Consider the following 17,119-nt stretch of genomic DNA (forward strand, 5'->3'; position numbering starts at 1 on the left):
AGGTATTCATTCTTTCTGTGACGTTTTTTTTTGTTTGTGATGCTCTGTGATCTTTTTTAAATGTAAAATGTGTGTTTTGGCTCAATAACGGTTACGTTTTACAGTATTAGGGTAGATAATAAACATTGCCTCACTTGAAAGAGACTAACAGACATTTAGATCGACAGCGTATAAAGTGTAAACAATACGTATTTCCTCATTTGCGTAAGAGCGAGAGAGAGAGAGAGAGAGAGACAGAGAGAGGTGGGGGGGAATTGTGGCTTGGATTTGGACAGCTCAAAGAGGAACAGAAAGTTGTAGTTGCGCAGCTTCATACATCGATACAGCTCTGATTTCAGTACGGAGGCTGTCTCTAGTCCATTTTGTGACTAAGCCACTACAGAAACTGTCGGTATCTGTCCAGACAGGCGTGTCTGTCTCTTTGCCCTTATGTGGAAGGCGGAAGCGGAGCACCTGTGAGCTGACGTCACACATTGAAAATACCTGCTGCGACTGGTCCGCTCAACTAGTATACTGCAGTTCGACTCAACTCAACTGCGGCGCAAACACCTGCTCGGAATATACGACTTAAAATTGATTTGTCAGCATTTCAAACAGAGTTTTTGGAGACTTCCAGGCAGATGAGGATCGCCACGTTCGCGGTGTGGGGAACTTTGTTCGTCGTTCTTCAGGTGAGGTCGAGTTCCGTGTTTTTCCATAACGTAACAGAATTCCTTTCTTTTCTGGTTGCAATCTTCTTTTCTCTCGGTATATTCCCTTTATATTAACGCTTCCCTTTGGGTAAACGATTGACTTTTACTTTGTCCCCGTAAATTGGCCTAATAATTTCACCTTTAGAACGAGTCGACGAAATAAACCGCTTGAGGTAATTTCGGTTGCGCCAGGCCGCTCATTTGGTAACATTTTTGATATAATTTTATTGTTGTTTGACAGAGTGTGTGTTCTAATTGAATATATTTCAAATTATCATTCAGACAACAAAACTGGCAACCGCAATCAACCTTGATGTTTTTAAAAGACACCTTTGAAGTTGCTCGAGTACGTTCGCGAAAGGGCCTCGCCCTGCCTTGAAGTCGTTAACGTTCGACAGGGTAGCGTTGTCCGCCTCAACTGATTGTAGCAACACAGATACCAGGAAGAAATAAAAAATGGTCACGTTATGTTCTTGTCTTTACAACAAGAACATACAACTTACAACTTTTCGGATAAAAGCACTCTAGTAGTGGCTTGCTAATTGCAAAGATAAATGATTCAAACCATGGAAGGATAAATGGGCCAAGCATCTGTTTGTGCACTGTTGATCAGATAATTGACAAACGTAGTGATAGAATAATTCCCCATTTAAAATTGTTGCCATTTCTAATTGGAAAACTAGCTGCTACATATTTTTTTGGGTTTTCATATTTTCACTTAAGCATTACAGTTGTCAGCAACCTGAAGTTCTGAAATTTAATTGAGCATGTTCACTGACTAGCTGTTGAAACAAAGTGTGGGTGGATCAATAATGATTCCAACTAGCATTGAAGTTGAGAAGAAGAATATTCAAGTCTTAAAAGCAACCTTTTGTTTTCTTATGTGCTCACATGAATAGATCTCAGACTGGTTGTATCTTCTTGTAGGCTTTGGCTGTTGTTTCCACTGAAGAGCAATCATGTGTACCTGGGTTTCAGTCGGACATGAAAGTTTTCACGATGAGCAGAAAGCACCTACCAAGGGGCACACTGTTGGGCAAAGGTAAGAGCGTTGTTAAACCATGGATTCTAATTTCAGTATGTCATTGTTTCTTCTACTTGTGACTTTTGGGTATGTTTTGTAAGTAAGTCTGGTAACTGGTGGAAAACCAGCATCCATTCATGCAACTGAAAGGTCAGAAGAAGTTTGGCGAAAGGGCACAAAACGTTTCTTCAAGGTCCTTGCTTATCATTAGTGATACTGGGTGCCAAGCAAGCTCAAGTCTCAGCTTGCTGCGCCTCATCTAATGATCTTTCCTGCACTCACCAATGTCCCCAAGCCTGTTTTGCAAAGCCATTCTTTACAAAGCATGTCAACAGCTGCAAGGCTAGAGCACCTTTTCTTTTTTTTTCTTTTTTAACTCAACACAGCCTGGGTAGTCTTGGGCATGTGAAGGGCCCAAGAAATTCCAGTGAAGGACAAGTTGTTTGAACATATATTTAACTCTCTTAACATTAAGTTATCACTGAACTGATCGAACAGTTTAGTTGCAACATGCAAGCCTGAATAAAAGTTTTTTTAAAAAGTTCCGCGTTAGGTTAGTGGGTATTCCAACGTATTTGCAAAGTATATTCGAACCCTTTCACAAAATGATGGCAGAATGTTAAAAACATTGCATATGTTCCGCATAATGTCACGAGGTGTTATGGTAAAAATGCCGGACGGAAATCATGCACCGCAAACTAGGGGTGGGCGCTGAAGCGAAATCTAATCATGATTTTGATTTAGGCTTCTCATCTTTAAAACGTTACACTCGATTAATGTGCAGGCTAGCATGGTGCGTTCACAAGTTCTCAACATTATGAAAGTACCCTGAATGCACAATGTGGCTCGTGCAGCAAGTGTGTAGCAAATGTGATTCTGCCGCCCTTGAGCAAGCTTGAAGCTGCTTAATGACACCCAGTTGACTTTACTGTAAAACTAAATGCACGACAAAAATAATTACGCACATGGTATATTTTAAAAACAAAACATGTCTTGTTTTTAAAACTTTAATGCTTAAGTCATAGGTGTCAAACTCAGGTCCTGGAGGGCCACTGTCCTGCATGTTTTCCAAGTCTCCCTGTTGCAACACACCTGATTCAAATGATCAGATCATCAGCAAGCTCTGTGCAAGCCTGACATTGAACCTGATCATTTGAATCAGGTGTGTTGCAACAGGGAGACTTGGAAAACATGCAGGACAGCGGCCCTCCAGGAACCGAGTTTGACACCTATGGCTTAAGTCAACGGAGGATCCTATTCAAATGCTCATGTGAAATTAGTATTGTCTCAAAATATCCAACACATTACAAAATATCTTTATATAGCACTTTCACAACCGCTGTAGCTGTAACAAAGTGCTTGACTGAACATTGAAGATAAAATAAAAATAATACAACAGAACACATAACACAACATGGACAATAATATGCTGTTTTCAAGCTTAGCTTGTAGCAGACGTGTGCACATTACAACATGACGTCTTTGATCCACTGGTGAAAAGGACACTTTGAATCGGTCCTCTTTCATCTATAACTGCTTCAGATAACAGTGTATGCAGGAAAGTGGTTAAGAGTGCACGATTGTCTGTGTCTGTGTTGTATTATTTTGTCATTTTATGTTAACTTTTCTTATGATGGCGGCGGGGGCACCCGCAGCGGCTCCTCTTGTTGTATGTTGTGAGAGGGAAGAAATTTCATCTGTGCTGTATGCACATACAGCACATTTGACAAAGTTGTACTTGATGACTTGAACTCAAACACAACTATTCCGATATTCGCCTTGTTGTTTGAAGTGGTTATAGATGAAAGATGAAAAAAAAATCAAATTCTCCCTTTATCGGTTCATCAGAAACGTCATGATCACAGCGTGTATGACGTCACACGTATGCTACAAGCTACGTTTGAAAGTAAACAAGCAACTGTATCATCCGTTGACAAATACAGAGATTGGTTCTATTCCCGTCCCATTTAGATCTGCTTCATTTCCAAGCGCCAAATTTCATTTCCAAATACACACCTGTGCTCTGCGCCGACACTGCTCTCTCTCCTCATCCTCAGCTCCACGAGCCACCCATCAATCCAGCCGCACAAACACAAACTGTATTCTTATTTTATTTTCTAATTTGTTTTCTTGTTGTATTTGCAAGTTATTTTTAAAGTTAGTTTCCAAGGATTCAAAGAATTTTAATTTCCTGAAAATTCGAGTTTGCAAACATCCAAGGACTTTATATCAATACATATTTGCATATAACATAGCATGAAAAACAATCCCTGAGATCTCAGGTTAGCTCAGTAAGTCCACAATTTCTGTGAATTTCTCCATTGTGAGACAAATAAAGGTTTTCGTTTCTTAAAATCACTTCCCAAAATGACACAAGATCAAATTAATACAATGGAGAGATACTGGTAATGCTTATTCATTGCTTAAATATGTGCAAAGATGCAAGGCATTAAAGCTGAGGATGCAGCACAATGAAAATGCAACAGGCCTGAATTTCTTCATATATACATTTTTTCTATTCAACAAAACAAATGATGTGCAGCGATGAATTGGCATGATGCTTTGATGATAGTTCGGTGCAGTTGAACTTGAGTAGTTGAAAAAATACCAACTTTTGAAAAATGAGGAATAATCTTTTTATTCCACGGGATTTCTGTGTCAATCAAAATAGGAGTGATTATTTTTCCGTAATCGTCCAGGCCGACTGAAGTGAAGTCATGAAAAAAAGTTTCCTCCTTTCTCAGCCACCCCTCCAATGCCAGTCATGCCCATCCTCCACGCCTCCCTTTGCCCTGGGAGATAAGAAATCCTGGCAGCTTGCCTCACTCGCACCTGAGGCCTGTGACTTGAGACATTCGTATATTATTTTGATGCAGCATTCTACCGTGCTGTTTTCCAAGTCCACCCATGCAGCTGTTGCAGTGTTCGTCCTAAAAAGAATAAACACAACAATTTTTTAAAAACAATCTTTATTTTGGAGTACAGTGTTTTTATATATACTGTTTATGCAGGGGTTTTTTTTCTCTCCATTGCTGGCTTAGGTTAACTGTCCTACCATGACAGTTGAAGGGCAGGGGTGCTGAACCCAGTCCTTGAGGGACTATCCAGCATGTTTTAGATGTCTTGCTCCTCCACTACACCTGATACAAATGGTCGGGATCGTTATCAGGCTTCTCAGAGCACCACAAAGTAGCCGCTCAAGTGCTACAATGCATCTGCCATAAATTACAACACGTGCCTTCCTTAGTATTGCTGATCCAGGTGAATTAGTCCTGCCACTGTGGATCAAAAAGAACATTGGCTTATTAACAAAGCAAAATATTAACTTTATGCAATGTACTTTAAAAAAAAAAAAAAATTCTGCTTGTCTACAAAACAAAAGAAAATTCACATAATAGTCCATCAGATTTGCTGTGATGCAATGTTCATACAATCGAATTTAGTAAAGGAAAAATCGTACCACCACCACTTTTAATGCGTGAGTGCAACTCATAGATAAGTGAAGTTTACAAATCTGAATGAATGTGCGTCCCATTGTGGTGCAGGTGAATAGAAAGTGTCAAATGCTTTCCAGGTTATTTTTGTTGTCTTGTATTTTAAACTGGTCATTAAGGTAAGTGTTTTGAGAATCATATGGATGTATTTTTTTAGTTTATTTTTGGACTTGCCTTGCGTTGGCATTCCAAGCAAGTGGCCTTTTGTTTATGAAACAGCATAAGACAAATCTTGAATTTTGATTTTATTCTCACTTCTTTTTTCTGCTGTAGTGGACTTCACAGACTGCTCAGATCGCACGAGATTTCGTTTTAGAAGTGAAGATTCACGTTTCACGGTACAAACTGATGGTGTCTTGAAGGTGAGATATTTCATTTAGTTTTATTCACAGTGTTGTATTTTTTTCACAATAATTGCACACCTTTATGAATGAAACACTGGAAAATGTCGAAAGGACGTATACCATAGAGTGCTTGCTTGGTGCCCTCCCGGCTTGACCTTTATTTATGATATGACCATTTGGCAAACGAATAACTAAACTGTGTTAACTGTGGCCTTTGATGTTTTTGTCTTTTGTCCTTCAATCAGGTAAACAGACCGGTTTCTCTTCATCAAGCCCAACTTGACTTTTTGATTCACACCTGGGACTCTCAAGGGCACATGATGACCATTCCTGTCAGAGTATTCCTTGATGGCAGCCAACGCCAAAATGCTCAGCGTATTCCAGAGGTAGGATAGGGCTCACCCAAAACTAAGTGCACTATGTAATAACACCATATTTGAGATCATACAGTTGTCGTTCTTTTAAAATTACTTGATCAATGCACAACAGTACAATGGTACTTCTACTTACAAAATTAATTGGTTCTCGAAGAAATTTCTTAACTAGAAAGTTTTGGAAGTAGAGACGAGTTTTACATGTAAATGCCCTAATTTGTTCCAAGCCCTCCCAATATTGAGACACAAATGTTTCCTTAAGCATAAAAAATGCATCAAAATATGTAACGAATACATGTTATAATTAGATTATTGCACAATAAATGAGAGTTGTGCATCAAGTAAAAAAAAAAGGAATATAAATGATCGTCATTTAACATTTAACTGCGTCCTCATCGTTTTTTGCCCTCTTTCGTTCATGTTCTCTCTCAGAAGTTGTTTGCCTGGCGTTTTGTAAAGAACTGATCCGAGGGCATTTGCTTTTGTCCGCTTTTAACAATCCTTCAAAAATGTCTCAGGCAAACATCAGCATAGTGAACGATCGCCCGACTGGTGAAATTTTTTTCTGGGTGATTTACATTTACGTAAAACGATCAAAACACCTCATGGCCCAAGGGGCGAATCATGAGGACGCTGCATAGACACATATCTATCTATCTACACAAATAGAAACGTACGGTAGAGGTCCCTCTTAGCCAATGGGATGCCAGGAGGATGCGCTGTAATAGCCAATTGCAGAGCAGCAATAAGTACGTTGCGTTCAGTAAACTCGGAGCTGGGAATAATTAAGATTAAGATATCCTTTATTTGTCCCGCAATGGGGAAATTTACAGTCACAGTTCAGAAAGGAAACCACAAGGTATGGAGAGGGGGGGAAAAAACACGCTCGAACTATCCTCTTCTGAGGAATAGCAGCCAATACTGTATTTTTACCTTTTGTATCTAGAAATTTCTTTCCTAACAAGAGGCCATATTTTCCTGTTGAGATGTTTTGTAATTTGAAAATTTCGTATGAAGAGACGTTCGTAAGTAGAGGTACCACTGTACCTGGTGTTTTCCCATGTAGCTTTCCCCTACCCTTCTTTTGGCACTCATTGGCCCCCAACTTCATTTGCTTTGTGTCCAAAATGCTGTTAACGTAGTCCAAAGTTTTATTGCATTAATTGACCTTTCATGGCAGAGAAGCCCAAAAGGTCAGGTGTTCATGTCACCCCTGAAAATGTCTACTAACAAGTGGCTGAATTGAGTATTTGTGCCCTCTTGTGGCAGGATTAAATTGTGCAAAATATGTCTGCACTTGTTTTAATACCTTATTTTCTGAGTCCCATCATTGTTAAATATGTGCCTGTTATCTAAAGAATTAGAAATGTAATTTGGGGTGTCCTGCATTCATTAATTGTAGTTTCCTCTGATAGATCATTTTTATGTATTGAGAACTCCTTATTGCAATGCTGTGTGTGTTGGCGTGGGTCTCGACTAACCTTTTGGACTGGTACACCCATTTTTTTCCGTTCATCCACCAGCACAAAAGTTGGTTGCACCTAAATGTTCCACCTCATCGCATTCAACACCACAGTTTTATAGGTTCGCCCCCCCACCCCCAACAAAATTGCTACCTCTTTTTTTACGCAATATAACTGGTAAATGATTAACTAACAATCTGGTCGTCATAAAGTTAGTTATTTGAAACACAATTTTGCTTGACATAGAAAATGGATGGAGGTAGCTTAAAAGTGTTGATGCTTGAAGTGCCGTCCGTGTTGGTTGTGGCTTTTGTATCTGGCTTTAATATAACATTTTTTTCTGTTTCTAAAGCATCTTAAATCGTGTATCCCTTAAAAGACCACATTCCCCACTTTTCTTTTTATAATCAAGAATATTAACCATTGGCATTGAAATGTGGAACAATAAATGAAATGATAAATTGAAATGTCAAAAATCATCAGGATCATCTCCAAAACCAAGCATGTCCTGAGTAAGAAATCATGATACACATTATAGTGTTCAGTAAAATGACCATACCTCATCGATTGTGCTATATGAGGAAACGGAAAAAAATATTCAGCCCGTCTTTTAACTACAATAACAGCAATAACAATTATTAATCAATTAAATTTAACAGAACCAACACATTTACTATAAATGAACAAAAACACTGTGCAACCTAGTTCAGGTCAAACTCACACAAAATGAACAAAGTTCACAATAACCTACCCAGCCACAATACTCAGAAGCTGTTAAAAATTGGGGGAAATTACTGTGATTTAGGCGATACAAGAGTGCAAAAACTTGACATCATGAACACATTTTAAGCAAAGAGGTGTTAATGTGTGGAACAATTTTGGAACTGACCTGAAAAGGTGTGAATCACAACAAGAGGTCGAAAGCAAAGTCCCCCCAAATTCAATGAATCAGGTTTGTCTGTGACTGTATTTTCTTTTAAATCCCTTTTACTTTCTACTACAATACTTGTTGTACGTTAAAGAAAATATGTTAAAAAAAACACATACAGATCAAATAAAAATATATGAGTAAGACAGACTCGAGCTCTGTTCACAAAAAATGGTCTTAAGCAACTATTGAACATTCTTGTAGGGCGTACCATTGGGAAATGAGTGTGCCTGGGCGCTCAGACTTGCCTCAGTCTAGAGCTCAAGGTGCTGCTCAAAGCTGTAACCCAAACAACAATTGCGTAATTGTTAACTGCCTGCTCCTTTTTTCCTCTCTCTCTCTCTTTAGAGCATAGACGATGCAGAGGTGCCAGTTCTGCATTTCGCAAAGTCAAACGGAGGATTAAGGAGGCGGAAGAGAGACTGGGTTATTCCCGACATTAATGTTGCGGAGAATGACAGAGGTCCTTATCCCCTCAAAGTATCTCAAGTACGTAAGCCCCCTCCGAGTATTTGATTCTGCAAAAAGATTTACAGTGAATCATGTTTTTCTTGAAGTAAAACAACCTCCCTTCTCCCCCATTATGTATAGATTAGGTCAAATGAGGACAAAGTAAAGAAGATATTTTACAGCATCACTGGTCCAGGAGCTGATCAGCCTCCTGTTGGCCTTTTCACCATGGACAGAGACACTGGCAATCTTTATCTCACACAACCACTGGACAGGGAGAAGCAGCCCAAATATTTCGTGAGATTGTCATCCTTTTTTGGATCAAATACACACCCACTATCAAATGTGTATTGCTACACACAAATAATGTGCAACTTATTCAACCATTTTCTTTCCGTGTGCAGTTTAAAGCGTATGCGGTGGCAGATGGTTCTGGAAATGCTGAGGAGCCCATGGAAATTATTGTCAATGTAATTGACCAGAATGACAACAAACCTGTTTTTGAAAAGGATACCTTCTTGGGAGAAGTGGCTGAGGCATCACCAAAAGGTACAGCCTAAAGGATTGCTTTGATGATGTCTTTTTGGGGTGAAGAACACATTTGCCATAGCTTGTTTCCTCATGTCATTCCAAATACAGTGCTTCCTTGAATTTGGTCCATACTCATAACGCATCGCTCGTACCACAAATCAACTTTTCCCATTGAAAGAAATGGAAATGTCATTAATTAAAGGCAGCCGTGCCAAAACCACTCCCAACATTTTATAATGCATTTTTATAAGATAAATAGCGCTACAAAGCATTGTACTGCGTAAGAACATACATGATGATATAGAATATTAAATTTGGCAAGGTACTTGCACAAAAAACACAACAGTAGCTACACTGCATAATTCAATTGTGTACAGTATTGAACAGCTTTCTCTTGATTGGTATAGTTTTTAGTTATTCTGTATCTGTATATAGTAGAGTTGTCTATCGGATCATGTAATCAGAAACTGGGGCTGATCACGTTCCCCCCCCCAGCTGATCAGTATCGGCTGAAAAATATTTTAGAATTTTAATTTCTAAAATCAAGAATACATTTATTTCTTCATTTATTTTTGTTTGCGTGAGTTGAACCACTTCTGATTTAAAGTCACACAGGTATATGAAGTTAACATGTTGGGATACCTTTATTAAAAAAATAAAACAAATTCTATTGTTTTGCCAAGGTATCTGATCAATACTCTATATCGGCAGATGTTTAAAAACAAATGAGTTGAACTTGGGTGGAAAAAAAAAGATACTTTGATGAAGTTCATTAATTACCCAGCCCTAGCTACAACAAAGCTAGGGAGTGGGATAAGATGTGTTTAAAATGGTGGTTAAAGATCCCTTTAGGGCAACTCCAGCAGCTGACTATAAACCACGGGCGGTGATCCACTGAAACTGTGATTAATTTCGGATTCATACCACGTGCTGGTCTCTTTGTCATCATACTGTACAGCATGACCTTTGTCTTGTCTTTCTTGCCAGGATTTGAGATCATAAAGGTGAATGCCACAGATGCGGATCAGGAAAACCATGACAACTCTGATCTCCGTTACAGTATTGTCAGCCAAGATCCAGAGTCACCTGCACCAAACCTTTTTCTCATCAATCCTGTGACTGGAGTCATCAGAATCAATGCTGGTGGCTTAGACAGAGAGGTGTGGCCTTCATCACCATTTTTAAATTCTTTGCTCCTGATGTCTATTAAACTGCATCCTAATTATTTGTAGGAATGCATCACAAAACAATTCTAATTGGCCGTGAAGTCTTATGTGGCTTATGGGGTAATGTCTTATCTTCATTGTCTGTAATCAATGCGCCATGCAGCCACGGGAAGGAAGAAATAATGCAGCACAATACTGCATGTGAATTTCATCATAATTTCAGTCCTTGCACAGATTTAATGTCTTTGCTTCATGACTTTTGTTTTTGGTAACTTAAAAAAAAAAACCAACTATCGTTAACTACCATCAGTTTTAGTTTTCTGTTAAGTCATACTTTTTTTTTCCCCCCCAACAGAAAAATCCCAGATACACTCTAAGAGTGCAAGCAGCTGACATGTTGGGGAATGGGTTGATTGGAGAGGCAAAAGTTATTCTCACTGTGACGGACAGCAATGACAATGCTCCAGTATTCACCCAAAACTCGGTGAGTAGCTGTTTAGTTTACCCGGAGATTCCATTTGGTTAAAGTATTTGTAATGGCATCAGACTGTTTTCCTTTATCTTCCTCTTGTAGTGTTTTATTTATTTTTTTCAAAACAATGCAGTATATGCCACAGTACTTTGTTTGACATCTTTTAATTTTCACAGTATGATGCAAGCATTGAAGAAAATAGAGTGGACGTTATAGTCATGAAAATGACAGTAACAGATGGTGATGAGCCTCATTCTCCAGCCTGGAACGCAAAGTTCAAGATTCTTGGTGGTGATCCCTCAAACATGTTCTCTGTGGAAACCGGAAGCAACAAGAATGAGGGAATCATCACTACTGTCAAGGTATCAAATGAAGTCCCTGCCCCTTGTTTTAGCATGCTTCACCATGAATGTAAATAAAATTAAAGACACTTTTGCAGTTTTTACCTGGACAATGTAGATGAATTGACTTTTGTTAATTTGAACATTTTATGAATGCAGGGTCTGGACTTTGAGAAGAATAGCAAGCACACGCTGTTGATAGCAGTGGAGAATGAAGTTCCTTTTGCTACCCCAATGCCCACCTCCACAGCCACGGTGATTGTCAATGTGGTCGATGTTAACGAGGCCCCGGTCTTTGATCCTGTGGAGAAACTTGTGTCCAAACGGGAAGACCTTCCTATCGACGCTGATGTGGTGCAGTACATTGCTTCAGACCCAGACATTGCACGCAAACAGAAAGTCATGTAAGACAACTGTCCTCCGTTTATTATATTAAAGGAGCATTTAACCGAGTATGCATCTCGACCGATATGGGATTGATACTGGTATAGATTCACTGTTAGGTGTTTATTTATTTTTCTTTATATTTCCAGGTATAAAATAGTTAGCGACCCAGCCGGCTGGTTGAATGTGGCCAAAGATACAGGCCTGGTCACAGTGAAGAATGCCATGGACAGAGAGTCTATCTTTGTCAAGGACAACAAATACACAGCACTCATTGGTGCATATGACAATGGTAAGTGAAGGTCACAATCTTGCATAATACCAGATGGTGTTAGAGGGATGTAACCTTCAAACTAGTCCCGGGGTGGTCTTCATGGTCTCAATTAAAGCAATAGTTAAAGCACAGATGTGCTCAGTGTTCATATTCAGACATTCCCAAGAGTAAAACTGACGTTGATATTTCCTGGCACTTTCAGAGATTCATTCAACTTTGCTTTTTCCGTTCATCAGATGAAGTTCCAGCCACAGGAACAGGTACACTGATGATCCTCCTTGAAGATGTTAATGACAACGCACCCACAATTGAGGAACGTGCATTTACGGTAAAAGTCCTTTTCCCACATCTGCAATTTTTTTAGCACAGCAGTTCTGTTTTTGGATGGTTGTATGCAGTTAAAATCAGGGTTTCGCAAATGTTCTACACACAATGCCATATCCAACAATTGTAACCTCTCCGTAAAGGTTGAAGTATTAAGAAAAAAATGATTCAGAGGTTGACTGTTAAATTATTCTCTCTCTCTCTCTGTGTTTGATCACTATCACTGTGCTAAAATACAGTAACATGGAGAAAAAAAATCAATTATTGAATTAATATACATGTATTACACATGAAAGTGAAATAAAAATTGTGTGCAATGTTTTACTTTTTTTTTTAAACAAATCTTCAAATATGTTTAATCTAAAAGTGAACTGCAACTTGGTTGTGCTTTAAAAAGTACTGAAGTGTGATGGTTTTGGATGGAAAATCAAAAAGTAATTGAAGGCCCCTCAAAATGGTTTGTTTTTGCCTATGATTCTCCAAACTAGTGGTAAAATGTTACAGAAGTCTATATGCAACTCCGCAATTCACTTTAACATACTTTTTTGACACCAAGATGCCACCTGATCCCATGACCACAAAATAGGGCAATAGTTGAGTTTCTCAGCAAATTTGTAAATGCTGAACACAGAATATGCAGGAGTTCACCATAGTCACTTCCAATTCTTGTCACACTCACAGCCTGCCACTGAGTTGAACCGTTTTGAATCCTACGCATTTTTGATGTCTATTCTGCAACTCTAAATGCAATATTGTGTTCCACAGGTGTGCAACAAAAAACCTGTTCCTCAGTTGCTGTCAGTAACTGATAAAGATGGGCCTGGCTTTGCTGCTCCTTATCGAGTCGCATTAGAAGGCATGTCAAAGAACAACTGGACTGCTCGAATGAACGCCTCCAGTAAGTTCAATCACAACAAAATTTCTATGTGAATCAGATAACGTTTATTTCCTTTTGCATCCATGAAACCGAGAACATAACATAACGTGCAGAGTTTTGGGAGTACTGGGCTCAGCCTCACACATTCACACATTTTGAAGCCCGCCTCACTTGAAAATGCAGAGTAATTAAAAGAATGATCATCTGTTGTTCCAGAAACTGGTATTATCTTGAACTTGGCCACGGAGCTGCCAAGTGGAGAATACACTGTGGTTCTTCGAGTGGCGGACAACCAGGGTTTGGAGCAGGACAGCACAGTTCAGGCCAAAGTGTGTGACTGCACTGGGGAAGAAGTGGTGTGCAAAGGACGAGTGGCGGGCGGCACAGACCTGCCTGTTATCCTCGGAATTCTGGGAGGAATCCTTTTGCTTCTCTGTGAGTCTGACATTGGGTTTTGTTTTCATCACAATGCCGCTGACTCGATTTGCTCTAATCCTCAGCTGTGCAGCTCAATCGCCGATGTAGTTGTTTATTATTTTTGTTTTGCTTCCGTGTCCAGTGTTGCTGCTACTCCTGCTGCTGTTTGCAAGACGGCGAAGGGGAGAATCAAAGGAGCCTTTACTGCAGGAAGATGATATCCGGGACAACATCTACTACTATGACGAAGAGGGAGGTGGAGAGGATGATCAGGTACGTGAGCATGTTGGGAAACGCAATGCGGTCGCGTCAGTGTCTGCATTGTGTAAGTTTTGCATCAAGTACCAAACACTGACCGATGCAATTGGTCATTCAGCAAAGAGTGCCATCAGGAGTGCTTTGGGCAACTGTCCAATTTGCCTTAATTTGTCCAAAAATTATTCTTGACAAATATATCTTTGTTAATCAATCTATGCCAGCAGCATATAGTCTCTGCGGGGTCTAAGTCTCATTGTTTAGGGAAGTTGATACTTCAAAAACAAGAGCAGTGCTCGGACTGGCACCCAAAATCCCTGAATCGTGCTGACGGCAGCAAACGAGCTCCGGTTGGATTTGAACTTTGAAACTGTGGAAAAGGTTTTCATTTAAGATGGCTTGGTTATTGCGCCTTGTGCCGCTCTAAATAGTCAATTCTTCTTGTGGGTGAATGTCGCAAGCTTGAATTCCGAGCGAGCTGAATGTGTCGCATATTTGTTTCCATGACTACTACTACAACTACTTCCATTTCTTTTTGTTGTTCTTCCACTTTCTTTTGACAGTTGGCAAATACTTTTGTTGCTTTACAGCCACCTTCACCTTAAGATAAGTTATTTTTGATTTAATCTGAATTTATTTGCTGCTGTCAGCATGATTAGTGCTCCAGTCCAAGCTCTCATTTTAATACAAATTCCACCTGAGCCTAGGTTTGAAGGACCAGCCAAACTGGCGGGGAGAAAAAAATTACGTATAAACTGAAATATACAGTAAAAGCTCTTCTTACAACAAACCAGTCTATCCACCTGGTGCAATTCATACGACAGAACAAGTCATGCCTTCTTGCAAGTACGGTATGGCAGCTTTGTACTCAAATAAACAGGCTCACATTTCATACTCAGTAAATACATTTGTGAGAAATTTGAGAGGAGTATTTGTAAATATTCTTTGGTGGTATTTTTATGGTAAAATTGGTGCCTGGGCTCAGTGAAGTTTGGGAAACAGTGGCGGATATACTTTTCATCCTGTGAGGTGTGTGTGTGTGTGTGTATGTACCGCGTTTTTCCTGGCTCAAATTGAGACAAAGGTGGCACCATTCGGATATATGACATATTTAAACGCATGTGTAAAATGTTGATTATCTAAAAATGAAAACCAGTTGGCAGTTTATTATTACGTGGAAAAATTGTTTCTTTCCACAACCCAAAAATCTATTATACACATGGAGTTTTTCATCAGTGTGATTGTATGTCTTAATGTGTAATCTGTTTTCCAGGACTATGATCTTGGTGTTCTCCACCAAGGTTTGGACAACCGCCCTGAGGTGTTCAGGAACGATGTGAAGCCCATCTTCCTGACAGCTCCGCAGTACAGGCCTCGTCCCGCCAACCCGGAGGAAATTGGCAACTTCATTGACGATGTGAGTCGAAGTGCTTAGAATGTAGCGTTCTGAATGACCCACATTTGCTCACTCAGCTTGATGCATTCCGATACACGTTTGTAGAGAAACAGCATGTCCTCATTGATAGGTAGCCAACATTGTTTTTAACTCTAATTGAAAAGCTTTCCGAAACAACCCTTGCGTGCGCTTCCTTGCAGAACCTGAAGGCTGCCGACAATGACCCTACAGCGCCCCCCTATGACTCCCTGCTGGTGTTTGACTTTGAGGGAGGTGGCTCTGATGCAGGAAGCCTGTCCTCTCTGAACTCGTCCAGCAGCGGCGACCAGGACTATGACCACCTCGGGGACTGGGGGCCTCGCTTCAAAAAGCTCTCTGACATGTTCGGGGGAGGCGAAGATGACGACATGCTGTAAATGGACCAAAGAGCAGAATGGATAGAGAACGCACGAGAGAATGAATGGATTGTGCCTGAATTTGAGTTTCATGTAAGCATGGACTGTTTATTAGAAACATTCAGACTGTTAACAGCACATTCCTGTTGCCAGTAACAGACACTGTACGTAAGCCAAAGGAGGCTTGCTTAGTTTTGTCTTGTAGTAATGCCCTGTTTTGGAAAAGCTACACCTAATTTCAATTCCATTTCGACATCCAGGTTTGATACGAAAGGCTTGTTTTTGTTTGTTCAGTGTGTTTAAAGAGCCATATCTTGAATATTGTTGAACGGGTATTGTTGCAGTCGATAGGGTGACCCTAGAAACTTGCAGATGCACTGGTAAAATCCAAAGTTTATTGCAGCAATGACTTATTTCTTCACGGTGCCTCCCTCTGGTTTTGTAGTAATGCTTCAATTGAATTTTATTGTTCTCTGATTCTCGGTTTGGATAACGATTATGAATGGCCCACATGGAATTTTTTTTTGTTTTTTCCTTTTTTACTTTGTAATGTGGTAACACATCTTCGCTGTCACTTCCAAATGAGCTTATGTAAACATTTTGTTAAATTTGAATTTTTATAAAGTTATCTTAAAACCGTTTCTGGGTTGTGGCTGGCCTCTCATTGAACAATCTGGACTAATAGTATAGAATCACATTGCTGCCGCTTTGCATTTGAAGACGTATTCATCTCAACCCTTGCAATGGTCACAAATTATAGCATCCATTCCTTCTCCCTTGACTTCAACAGTATAGCTTCAGCTAATAACAATCTTGTTACAAATGTAATGTATCTGACTATTCTTCCATCCATCTGGATCAGCTGTATTCTCAGGGCATTAAATCACTCACAACTGGCCTGTTTAGGTTGTCTCAGACAAGACATTTTGCTTCATCAGTTCAAGCAAAGGCTTGTGGGACAGTTGCAACTAGGATCGTTCTCTACAAAAGCCACTGTCCGGTAGGGGAAAAAAAAAGGCACAGATGGGATATAACAGGCTGAACAATTTTAACAATGTTTTATCACAGCAGCAGAAAAATTAATATCCAGGAGGTGGTTTGCACAGAAAAGCGACACTGGACTTAATTCGGTACCCTTGAAGCAAGCCCAAAAAATTTCCCTCAGTACATTTTGGTATTCGTTGAAGTTTGAAACTTGTTTGTTCTGCTTTGAAAAAAGTTTACCGGTAAATTGTGCTTTATAAATCTTTATTGTTGCCCCACTTGTATTCCTGTATTATTTATGGGAGTGAGTGGGAGTAAGCTGAGTTGCCCCTTTGGAAGATCGCCTATCTTTCTTTACGTATTGCCAGGTCTGATCACGTTACTTTGGTTAATTGTGTGGTGACATCACCAAAAATGTTATACCTCCTGCTTCCCAAAGCATTGACCCATGACACTCTAAAATAACGATTACAAAAACTGTTCACTTAAAAAATATGCAATGAGTTTAAACTTGAGTTACCATATGGATGTACT

General features: G+C 39.7%; 1 protein-coding gene across 1 annotated transcript; it reads left to right on the plus strand.

Annotated features, from left to right (window-relative positions):
- Positions 1-305: 305 nt before the first annotated feature.
- LOC147199507 (cadherin-1-like) lies at positions 306-16,242 on the plus strand. The gene is made up of 18 exons (XM_086121555.1): positions 306-671; positions 1,620-1,734; positions 5,484-5,572; positions 5,800-5,940; positions 8,668-8,808; positions 8,911-9,066; positions 9,174-9,318; positions 10,288-10,460; positions 10,822-10,950; positions 11,115-11,300; positions 11,439-11,683; positions 11,813-11,955; positions 12,174-12,265; positions 13,027-13,159; positions 13,355-13,573; positions 13,698-13,828; positions 15,084-15,227; positions 15,407-16,242. The coding sequence occupies exons 1-18, from the start codon at positions 621-623 to the stop codon at positions 15,620-15,622; spliced, it is 2,649 nt and encodes an 882-aa protein (XP_085977681.1). The 5' UTR covers positions 306-620; the 3' UTR covers positions 15,623-16,242.
- Positions 16,243-17,119: the final 877 nt, after the last annotated feature.

This window comes from Hippocampus guttulatus, chromosome 10 (genome assembly GCF_054856545.1).
Source record: "Hippocampus guttulatus isolate MCC_2025c chromosome 10, RoL_Hgut_1.0, whole genome shotgun sequence".
In the NCBI taxonomy this organism is placed as follows: domain Eukaryota; kingdom Metazoa; phylum Chordata; class Actinopteri; order Syngnathiformes; family Syngnathidae; genus Hippocampus; species Hippocampus guttulatus.

Excerpts from the sequence above, each read along its gene's own strand:
- LOC147199507 (XM_086121555.1), top strand. The coding sequence starts at position 621 with ATGAGGATCGCCACGTTCGCGGTGTGGGGAACTTTGTTCGTCGTTCTT. Across the intron at positions 8,809-8,910 it reads ATCCCCTCAAAGTATCTCAA|ATTAGGTCAAATGAGGACAA; the intron begins GTACGTAAGCCC and ends CATTATGTATAG. Across the intron at positions 13,829-15,083 it reads GAGGTGGAGAGGATGATCAG|GACTATGATCTTGGTGTTCT; the intron begins GTACGTGAGCAT and ends TCTGTTTTCCAG.